Source organism: Candida oxycetoniae (assembly GCF_023343755.2).
Source record: "Candida oxycetoniae strain CBS 10844 chromosome Unknown scaffold35, whole genome shotgun sequence".
In the NCBI taxonomy this organism is placed as follows: domain Eukaryota; kingdom Fungi; phylum Ascomycota; class Pichiomycetes; order Serinales; family Debaryomycetaceae; genus Lodderomyces; species Lodderomyces oxycetoniae.
Window position 1 is genome coordinate 25307 of NW_026055462.1, and position 11540 is coordinate 36846.

Consider the following 11540-nt stretch of genomic DNA (forward strand, 5'->3'; position numbering starts at 1 on the left):
AAAAAATAAAATAAAATAAACCCGAATTCAAGGTTAAACTTGATTGAAGAAAAAAGGAATTTTTTTTGAAACTGCAGTTCAAAAAATAACAAACTGTCTCCCTCTCTTTCTCCCTGCTTCTGGTTACAAGTCCCACTCTTTCTCCCTGCTTCTGGTTACAAGTCCCACTCTTTCTCCCTGCTTCTGGTTACAAGTCCCACTCTTTCTCCCTGCTTCTGGTTACAAGTCCCACTCTTTCTCCCTGCTTCTGGTTACAAGTCCCACTCCTTCTCCCTGCTTCTGGTTACAAGTCACTCAAAATGCATTTAGTAGTTTCTTCTCTTTAATGAAGCTGCGGCACTGTTAGCAGCTCCCACCAATTGGTTCAAGTTGTTAGCTAAATTTCCAGTGTCCACGGTAGGTGCTGTGGCTGTGGCAGTACCATATTGGTTAATCAACGAGTCCAAAGCATTTGTGTTTCCAGCAGCGGCAGCGGTAACGGCAGCTGTGGTAGTGGTAGTGACGGCCTTGGCAGTTGTGGAAGCTGGAGCAGCGGCAGCAGCGACATCTCTAGTTGAAACAGTTGAAGTTGAAGCAGCAGATGAACCAGTAGCATTATCAATTTCTGATGCACTAACTAAACCTTTTGTCAAGGCATTACCCAAGAATGATGCAATAGCACCAGCCCAAGTACCGGCATTTGCTTCAATGTATGATAAAGCAGAATCCCATAATCCAGATGATTTGGCCCATCCGTAAATTTCTTGGGCAACAACCAAACCAGTTTGGAAAGCAGTAGTCAAAAAGTTAATAGTAGCTTGTGGATCAGCCAAAACCTTATTGATCAATGAAGAAACAATTCCTGAATCTTTGATTTGAGTAACAATAAACGACAAGATTGAAGCCAAGTCTCTCTTGTCCATGTATTCTCCATCAAGGATAACGTCCCTCTTTGCTGCAGTAGTAGCAGGAGTAGCTGCAGCTGTTGAAGATGAGGAGGAACCGCTCAACCATGAAGTAATCAAATTGACAGCAGTACCAAAGATTGATTTAGCAACATTCAAAAAGGCGTTTCTCAAGTCAGCGTCATTTAAGAAACTATTGAAAATTGATCCCAATAAACCAGAGTTCCAAATAGCTTTAATCAAAGCAGGACCCTGAACAACAGCAGTTTGAATTGCTGATTGAATAATAGCTTTAATGGAAGAAGAAATAGCTTCATCGGTGGTTAAAATGTGCCAAATGTCACCAATAATTCCAGAATTGGTTAAAGCAGTGATCAAATCTCCCAAGACGGAATCGCTTCTTTTATCGTGTTCAATCAACTCGTCTCCTGATAAAAATTCTCTCTTTGCATTGTGATTTTGGAGTTCACTTAAAATAGCCAATACTTCATTGATATCTTCTCTCTTGACCATAGTTTGCTCAGAGATGATAGCTGGAGCTGGAGCAGCTGAAACAAAGGCTGAGGAAGCTAATATAGCTAAAAGGGTAGCTTGTGAAAATTTCATTTTTGAATAACTTTAATTTGTCAAAAGGTTGCAAATGGAAGATTTAAGATTGTTGAAAGTTGCAAAATATTCTTATTTAAAATAAATAAAAAAGTGGAAAATATGTGACACTTGGTAGCGAGCAAAGAAAGCGTCAATTGAAGAAAATGGAAAAGAAAGCAAGATTTTGATTAATAAATCAATCAGGGAACTCTGATGTATATTGCTTTGAGGGTCTGGGGGAATTAAAAGAAACAAGAGTCCATTATCAAAATGAGGAAAATTGTATAGATATTTATAATCGAGATTATTGAGAAAAAATTAAGTTAAAAAAAAGAAAAGAAAGAAGGAAAAAGAAATTGAATTGAAGACTTTACTCATAATAGGTTGGTTCTTTGATGATAAAGCTCCTTTACATTTAGACATTATGCCTTGTTAACTAAAGTTGGTAAAGTATTAAATTTATTATTATGGATATTTTGAGTTTGTTCTCCAAATACTAAAAAAAAAATTATATTAAACTAAAATTCATTTACCTAAATAGGAAATAAATGCAGCAGCCAAAAATAAAAAAATTGTTAATAGAAGTTCATAGTGATGTGAGTGGTTATAGTGAGTAAAACTTAACTCGATATAGCAATGACCATGGAGATGGTTAGAAGATAACCCTGTGTGGGTAAAATTTTACAAAAGGTTGAAATTTTCAAGTGTTTACTCCTCAAGTGTTTACTCCTTTTTCAAGTGTTTTCCTTTTTCAAGTGTTTTCTCCTTTTCCTGTTACTTCATTATAGTTGTTTGTTTCTTTTTTTCCTTCAGTAAAAGTGGAAAATGGTATAATTGAGTTTGAAAGGAAATGTATATGGAGAGCTTTCAAATTAAAGTTGGTATTTATTTGCATAAACTCTCAGATACTTGCAGAACATTTGATAATCGATTCACATTGTTTTATTACATATTATATTATTAGAAAATATGCTCACTTCTTACTCCTCCTCCTCCTTCTCTTCCTCCCCCTCCTTTTCTTCCTCCACCTCCCCTCCCCCCCTCATTTTAGGCTCCTGTCTATTTCTGTAAGCCTTACCAGTAAACTGCGTCGAATCTCCTTTTACTCGTTGCTTTTTTTATTTATTATTTTGTCTTTTTAGTTAAAGCCGTAAGGGAACAAAAGTCAAAATTTAATTACTGTATATATTACATTTGGTAGCAATGGGCCAAGAAACAGACGAAAGAAACTCAATGGGGTAATTAAGAAATTATGAAACAGGCCCCATTAGAAATGACACATGTGTTTTTGTGAGGGAACAAGTCCGAACCTGTGCAATACAACAAGGCCCAACAACAATCATTAATTGAAGAAGAAGAGTTGCCAAAGAAGGAGAAGGAGAAAAAAAAATAAGTTTGTACCAAAAGGTATAGCTTACCCATTTGAATTTAATAGCTTTTAATAGCTTTTAATAGCATTTCCATTTGATTTAATAGCTTTTAATAGCATTTCCATTTGATTTAATAGCTTTTAATAGCATTCCCATTTGATTTAATAGCTTTTAATAGCTTTTAATTTGATTTTATAGCTTTCCCATTTGATTTTATAGCTTTCCCATTGATTTTATAGATTTTTCCATTTCAATTTAATAGCCTTTTCCATTTGTTTCTCTATAGTGATTCTAGCCAGTTTTCTATTGTTTTATTTATTTGTCTTGATGAAAAACCGTAATTCGGGCAATTGTAAAGGATGAAACCAAACTCTAGTGTGTACACAATTGTGGTTCAACTATTGTGGATCTCAATAAATGTGCTCGATGGTAGTCACGCGTCTCCTATACACCTGATATCTACCTATTGCCATTTTGTGCATACGCATGAGCTCACTTGAGTCAAAACGTTGGTACAGAATAGCGATAAAAACTAAAAACAGCGTCCCATGTAATAAGATTTCCCATTCCCCGTAAACAGTTTCATATTGTATTTTTACTTTGACAATCGCGTAAATATGAAAACCTTAATTAAAGATATGTACCTGAATAGTTTAAATTGTAACAACACAATGTCAATCCTGAGCTCAGATACTTGTTTTTTTGTCACTCCCTCATTCTCATCTCCTAATCTCTGTTTTCACCCTCATTCTCATCTCCTCTCCTCTTTCTACCAAGACACACGGGTTTTCTTTTCTTTTTTCAACCTACAGTGTGACTGCATTATCTCCAAGAAAAATACATTTGGAAAATGCTCATAACTATTCAAGTTTTATACGTTTACATACTTCTACGCAATGATTTTTGAACGCAAAATCTACTAATAAATCGAGATCAGTCACTCTGATTCAATTCTTTAAGGCGTAAATTGGGTGCAAAATATGTTTACAAAACTACACTACCTCTCTGCATATCCGAAAAAAAAAAATAAAATAAAATAATAATAATAATTACCCAAAAAGGAAATCTCAAAAACTGCTCTTTCTAAAATCATCTTCAAATCAATTTGACGGATTTATTGCAAACCCATTAGTTGCGATCGACGTTTTTAAAATGGGTCTTATTTTTTCTTTCCTTACATTATCTCATTCGTATTATTCATAATTAAATAAAACGTATTGGGGGGAAAAATCGCTCTCGCAATTCAATGGTATCAAACGTTATGTAATTATTGTGTCAAGTGGTGCTGCTCTGTTCCACACATCCGCAAACACCCCTCCTCTTTCGTTAATTCTTTCCACTATCGAAAAACACCATTGGTAGCAGCTACTGTGCTCTACATACAAACCCGTGTTGGCAATTTTAGAGTTGAGTAAACTTTACATTAGTTCACTTTTTTCACAGTGTCTTTTTTGTTTCTTTTTACTCAATCTAGATATGCTGTAAAAGATATACGAGGTCCTATTTCCCACTATAGGGCAGAACACTATCGAGCAGAGCGAGATAGTGGAGCAAAATCGACTAGCTACATTCTATCAACTAGTGTCTCTCTACATACATTCTATCGACTAGTCTCTCTCTATATACATTCTATCGACTAGTCTCTGTCTATCTACATTCTATCGACTAGTCTCTCTCTATCTACATTCTATCGACTAGTCTCTGTCTATCTACATTCTATCGACTAGTCTCTCTCTATCTACTTTTTCTCAATCTACATTCTATCGACTAGTCTCGTTTCACTCGTCTAGTCTCAAAACAATATCATAAGCTACTGCGTGTTACTCCACTATCGAGCGAAGCGAGATAGTGTCGATAGTGTCGGTGGCAGCTGGTGTTGCTCCACTATAGAGCGAAGCGAGATAGTGTCGATAATGTCGATAATGTCGATAGTATCGGTAGCAGCTAGTGTTGCTTCACTATCGAGCGAAGCGAGATAGTGTCGATAATGTCGATAGTATTGGTAGTGTCGGTGGCAGCTGGTGTTGCTCCAATATCTCGCTTCGCTCGATAGTGTCGAGAGTATCGGTAGCAGCAGGTGTTGCTCCACTATCTCGCTTTGCTCGATAGTGTTGATAGTGTCGATAGTGTCGATAGTGTCGATTTTTTTGCATCAAAAAAAGATAAACATAGTTGATGGATAACTTTTTTCATCCAATCAAGGACATTTTAAAATTGAAAGAATCTAAAATCGAAACAAATCACATAAAGAGGCTGATAGTGGGACATTCTCATGTTTGGACCTGTTTTCTCCCTCTCTTTCATTGAGAATGCCAAATTGTAGTCTATAGAAATAGAGTCCAGTAATAAATATGCACGGCTGTATTTTGCATGAATAAGTTACCCGTCCCACATAGTACAAAACTCTATAATCTACATGCTCCACTATCTCGCTCTGCTCGATAGTGGAGTGGAGTTCTGCTCGATAGTGGAGTAGAGCATTACTAGCTGCCTCCGACAATCAATATTTCACCACTTCCCACAATCTCTTCAACACAATGAGATTCTTCTTGAAAAGACAAACTGTCTGAGCCGTTGATCTAAAAATAGTTGTCTTTGATTTCTTTTTTTTTTCCGTTATCTCATCGCGAAAAAAAACCAATCACCAAGGACTCGATGTAAGCACCGGTAGCTCAGTTCGATGATAGCATTTAGTATGAAAGGAGAAAGACAGAGATAGTCGGGGTTTAACTTTTTGAGAAACACACGGGGTTTGATAATATACAAATGTAGTTTCAATCTTTCTCTAAAAAGAAACCACCAATTTACTACACGTTTCAGCACAAGGAAATTTTTCACATCCATTCTAAATTTATTTCATTTGTGGATACAAAGGTAAAAAATAAATAAAGAAGGATGAAAAAAAAAAAAAGAAAAAGGTCAACGTCTTTCTTTGAAAGGATACTTGCATTTCTCTTTCTTAGCTGTTGAGTTCTCTTTTTTAGTTGTTGATTTCTCTTTCCTAGTTTTTTATTGAGTTGCGTTGAGAAGAAATGAGTATTCTTGAGACAGCTACAACTGGGACTAACCACCAGGAAGACCAAGACGAGTTTACCAGTAAAAACACATTCACCAAGAGGAGCAAAAATTTTGCTACATTAGAGACAACTACTTCCTCAAATCTCAAGGTTATTGATACAAATGGGAATGTGTTGAAAGTCCCCGATTATACAATAAAAGAAATTTTACAAGTAATTCCTAAACATTGTTATGAAAGATCTTTAGTCAAGTCCTTGGGGTTTGTTGCTCGTGATATTGCAATGATGTGCATTATTAGTTATGTTGGCCATATGCTTATCCCAGAAATCGAGTTTGTTGGGCATGAAAGATTATCATATTTTGCTAGAGGTGCTGCTTGGATGGTGCAATCGTACGCTATTGGACTCTTTGGTTTTGGATTGTGGATTTTAGCTCATGAATGTGGTCATGGTGCATTTTCAGATTACCCAGGTATCAATGATTGTATTGGATGGGTATTGCACTCATATTTAATTGTTCCGTATTTCTCCTGGAAATTTAGTCATGCCAAGCATCACAAGGCGACTGGCCACTTGTCTAGGGATATGGTGTTTATCCCATATACTAAACAAGAATACTTGAAGAAAAAAAAAGTTGATAAGGTTGCCGACTTGATGGAAGAAAGTCCAATTTGGTCCTTGTTGGTTTTAATCTTTCAGCAATTGGGAGGATTACAATTTTACCTAGCTTCAAACGCTACTGGTCAAAAATACCCTGAGACTTCATGGTTTAGTAGATCACATTATGCGCCATCATCTCCTGTTTTCGATAAACATCAGTATTGGTTTATCATTTTATCCGATGTAGGTATCATTGCTGCCGTTACCATGGTTTACCAATGGTACAAAACATTTGGTCTTTTCAATATGATGATAAACTGGTTTGTTCCTTGGTTGTGGGTGAATCATTGGTTGGTTTTTGTTACTTTTTTGCAACATACAGATCCAAGTATGCCTCACTATACTGCAAAGGAATGGACATTTGCTCGTGGTGCAGCTGCTACAATTGATCGTAATTTTGGCTTTATTGGACAGCACATTTTTCACGATATAATTGAAACACATGTCTTGCACCATTATGTATCAAGAATCCCCTTCTACAATGCAAGAGAAGCTACTAAGGCTATAAAGAAAGTTATGGGCGAACATTATAGATATGAAGGTGAAAGTATGTGGTTTAGCTTGTGGAAATGTATTAGAATGTGTCAATTTGTTGATGACGATTGCCCTGACGCAAAAGGGGTATTGATGTTCAGAAATGTTAATGGTTTAGGTGTACAAGCAAAGGACTAATATCGCTTATATATATATATATGTATAGAGAGTGAAAGCTTTCATATGGAAACCCCTTGGTGATATGCCATTGGCTTTTTTGCAATTGGTAGCAATTCTGCAACCTTTTTTTTTTTTTTTTTTTTTTTTTTTTTTTTTTTTTTTTTTTTTCAATTCTTTTTATACCGTTGATTCAACTTGTCTTATTGGAAACGATATATATCATGTCCAGTGTGGTACGTGGTGTTTGGAGAAGCTCAAGGTTGGTTGAAGGTATTACATACAAATGTAGTAATTATAACTTTGGTACGAACAAGTTGACTCGAGGAGGAGTTGGTAAAGGTTTGTGTGTCCCTAGATGTATTTCGAGAGGTTTCCAGACATCGACTTATTTAAGTGAGGACGTGAAGCACCAGCGGCCACACACTTATGAGGAAGAAAAAGTTATTATAGATGAAATTATTAAGAATTCGACAACGGAAGATATTCTAGCTTCCAAAAGAATAAGAAATATTGGAATTTCTGCTCATATAGATTCAGGCAAAACGACATTTACAGAACGTGTTCTTTTCTATACTGGTAGAATCAAGGCGATTCATGAAGTTAGAGGTCGTGATTCTGTTGGTGCCAAGATGGACCATATGGATTTAGAAAGAGAGAAAGGTATAACTATTCAATCTGCAGCAACTTATTGTTCATGGGATAAGGACAATCAATCGTATCATTTCAATTTGATTGATACGCCAGGACATATTGACTTTACGATTGAAGTTGAGCGAGCTCTACGTGTGTTGGATGGTGCGGTTTTAGTTGTTTGTGCAGTTGCAGGTGTTCAATCGCAAACGGTTACGGTCGATAGACAAATGCGTCGGTATAATATTCCAAGGATTACGTTTATCAACAAGATGGATCGTATGGGAGCCAACCCATGGAAAGCCATTGACCAAATCAATGCAAAGTTGAAAATGCATGCTGCTGCTATACAAGTGCCTATAGGTGCTGAAGAAAACTTGCAAGGTGTTGTGAATATAATCGATCGCGTCGCTTTGTATAATGAAGGAGCACAAGGTGAAACAATTAGAAAGGACAAAGTGCCTGAAGATTTAAAGGATTTGGTAGAGGAAAAAAGACTTTTTTTAATTGAGACTTTGGCCGATGTTGATGAGGAGATTGCGGATATTTATTTAGAGGGAGAAGAGCCAACAGTCGAACAGATCAAAGCAGCTATTAGAAGAGCTACTATTGGAAGAAAATTCACACCTGTTCTCATGGGCTCTGCTTTGGCTAATAGAGGTATCCAACCGGTTTTAGATGCCGTTGTTGACTACTTACCACAACCTAATGAAGTTTTAAACACCGGGTTTGAAGTACAATCCGATGGGTCCGAAACACCTATTAACTTAGTTGCATCAAGTGCTGCTCCATTTGTTGGATTAGCTTTCAAATTAGAAGAAGGACCTTATGGACAATTGACTTATATTAGAGTTTACCAAGGTAAATTGAAGAAAGGTGCATACATGACACATATCAAATCCGGTAAGAAGGTTAAAGTTTCTAGATTGGTGAGAATGCATTCCAATGAAATGGAGGACGTTTCCGAAGTTGGAAGTGGTGAAATCTGCGCCACATTTGGTATCGACTGTGCTTCGGGGGACACTTTTATTGGCCAAGGATTAAATAAACAAATTGCAATGAGCTCAATGTTTGTCCCTGAAGCCGTTATTTCATTGAGTATTGCCCCAAAGAGTAAAGAAAATGGAGCTTTCTCCAAAGCTATGAATAGATTCCAAAAGGAAGATCCTACATTTCGAGTCCATTTTGATCCAGAATCAAAAGAAACAATAATATCCGGTATGGGAGAATTGCACTTGGAGATTTATGTTGAAAGAATTAAAAGAGAATATGGTGTTGACTGTGTGACTGGTAAGCCACAAGTTTCTTATAGAGAAACAATTACAGGATCGACTCCATTTGATTACACACATAAGAAACAATCAGGAGGTGCTGGTCAATACGGTAGAGTTATTGGTGAAATGAAACCAATTGAAGGTGAGAACAAATTTGAAACTCAAATAGTAGGTGGTAAAATTCCTGAAAAGTTCCTTTTGGCATGTCAAAAGGGTTTTGATGACTGCTTGGAAAAAGGTCCATTGATTGGTCACAAAGTCTTGGGAGTGGATATGCTTATTAACGATGGTCAAACGCACGTTGTTGATTCTTCAGAAATGGCCTTTAGAACGGCTACGCAAGGTGCTTTCAAACAAGCGTTTGAGAATGCTCAGCCAGTTATTTTGGAACCAATCATGACTGTTGATATTACAGCGCCAAACGAATTCCAAGGTGCCGTTGTTGGGTTGATCAACAAGTTAGGCGGTATGATTAATGAAACCGTTAATGGTCAAGACGAATTTACAGTTTCTGCAGAATGTTCATTAAACTCTATGTTTGGATTCTCAACCACTTTGAGGGCATCTACTCAAGGTAAAGGTGAGTTTTCGTTGGAATTTTTGAAATATGCTCAAACTGCTCCACAATTGCAAAAACAATTGATTAGCGATTACCAAAAAGCTCAAGCTAGTAAAAAGTAGACAAACTTGTAAATAAACTTGTAAATAAACATTAAAAGATAATTGATAGAGGGTTATTGAAAGAAACGTAAGAGAGAAACGGCGAGAGGGTACTTCAGAACTACTACTGAATACCTTCCTTTTATGCTACATTTCCAACTTACACGTTTGCTTACTTACTTTATTTTCTTTTTTTTTATATTATTCTTTAAATACATACATATATTTATATATATATATATTACTATAACTAGTAGTGGTAGGAGGGGAGATAAAATGATGGCATTAGTGTGATGATAAACTGTTTTTCAATGCAATACGTCGTTAACCTTTTCTTATTCCCTCCCCATATTTAAAGCACTGCTTTGAATGGAAAAAAAAACATCAAGGGGACTAATACAAATGTTGGTGTTGGGAGGAGTAAAGTTGAGTGTTTTCAATTGTCAAAAGCCAAAAAAAAAATTAAGCTTTAGCTAAAGCCTTCTTAGTAGCGAATCTTCTTTGTTTCTTTAATACCAAAACTTGGAATCTTTCAAAATCACTCAATTGGCTTCTTCTTTCTCTTGCAGCCAATTTCTTAGACCATGCTGATGAAGCCCATTTGGAGTCAACATCAGAAGCAGCCCATTTCTTGTTGACGGTTGCGGTTCTTGCACCTCTTGGTAAGTTTGGTAATACAATTGGAGTCAAGACAACTTTTGCCAAGGAGATAGCTTGTCTTGGGACTTTAGGACCATCTATTAAAACCTAGAAAAAAAGGGAGTTAGTAAGTGTCATAGGATTATCAAGAAAAGAAAATGCAGCAAAATTGAAGCAAACAAGCTCTTTGTATTGGGGATAAGTGAGTAATATTGAGTATTGATCCATGCAAAAAATTTCAAGTATTGATCCATGCAAAGGAATTCAAGTTGATCCATGCAAAAAATTTCAAGTATTGATCCATGCAAAAGATTTCACATTGATAAATGAAAAAGAATTCAAGTTGATAAATGCTTTCAAAGAGAAAAAGAGCACTCATCACTTAAGCTTTTCCCCCCCTCCTGTCACTTAGCCGAGCTTGCCAGTAACCTGTTTTGCTACTTTTCTGCCACACTCCTTTGTCTGTTTCCACATACTCTTTTATCATCTATGATTTGAACTATACTAGCTAAGTTCTTGTTTTCAACCAAAACAATACGTCCTTCTTGAACGAATCTCCAGTTAGAAGCTTTGACTGAGGATGACATTATACTGTTATTCTAAGTGTATTCTGTGTGGATATAAAGTGTTGATGAAAAACAGATGGGATATACACAAACACTTTTAGTAATGAACTTTGATCAGTGTCTTCTACTTAACCGAGCGAGCTTTTGAAAAAAAAAAAAAATTCACCAGACTGAAAAATGACACAAAACGGAGCATTTCTTTTTTTTACACTGAAAAGGTAGTGCATGTGTGAGAAATGAAGGTTCAGTATATGATAATCGCGCGCAATTAAACAAAAAGTGTAAGAGAAAAAATATAAGGAAGGGCACGTGAACTTGAGGAATTGTTAGGGCTATAAAAATGAGCGACATCAAACGACACGACACTATGGAGGAGAGCGAGATAGTGTCGCAACATTGATTACACCGACACTGATTGCACAGATTACACCGACACAGATTACACCGACACTGATTGCACAGATTACACTGACTACACCGACACAGATTACACCGACATTGACTGCTCTATGTAAGCAATATTTGTCAAGGAACATCTTGATTTATAGGATTATACCCATGTCAAAAGATTCAAGTTTCTTTAACATGTATTGGGATT

General features: G+C 36.3%; 4 protein-coding genes across 4 annotated transcripts; 2 read left to right on the plus strand and 2 right to left on the minus strand. All coding sequences in view use genetic code 12, as the record gives it.

The window, feature by feature from the left end:
- Window positions 1-305: 305 nt before the first annotated feature.
- OP4 (Op4p) lies at window positions 306-1490 on the minus strand (the record flags this gene model as incomplete). Its single annotated transcript, XM_049324730.1, has 1 exon — window positions 306-1490. One exon carries the CDS (start codon window positions 1488-1490, stop codon window positions 306-308), a length of 1185 nt encoding a protein of 394 aa, XP_049179513.1.
- Window positions 1491-5874: 4384 nt separating this feature from the next.
- Window positions 5875-7191, plus strand: FAD3 (Fad3p; the record flags this gene model as incomplete). The annotated part of the gene is made up of 1 exon (XM_049324731.1): window positions 5875-7191. One exon carries the CDS (start codon window positions 5875-5877, stop codon window positions 7189-7191), a length of 1317 nt encoding a protein of 438 aa, XP_049179514.1.
- Window positions 7192-7394: 203 nt separating this feature from the next.
- Window positions 7395-9758, plus strand: KGF56_003403 (uncharacterized protein; the record flags this gene model as incomplete). Its single annotated transcript, XM_049324732.1, has 1 exon — window positions 7395-9758. One exon carries the CDS (start codon window positions 7395-7397, stop codon window positions 9756-9758), a length of 2364 nt encoding a protein of 787 aa, XP_049179515.1.
- A 441-nt stretch (window positions 9759-10199) lies between these two features.
- RPL14 (60S ribosomal protein eL14) lies at window positions 10200-10963 on the minus strand (the record flags this gene model as incomplete). Its single annotated transcript, XM_049324734.1, has 2 exons — window positions 10200-10484; window positions 10853-10963. The coding sequence occupies 2 exons, from the start codon at window positions 10961-10963 to the stop codon at window positions 10200-10202; spliced, it is 396 nt and encodes a 131-aa protein (XP_049179516.1).
- Window positions 10964-11540: the final 577 nt, after the last annotated feature.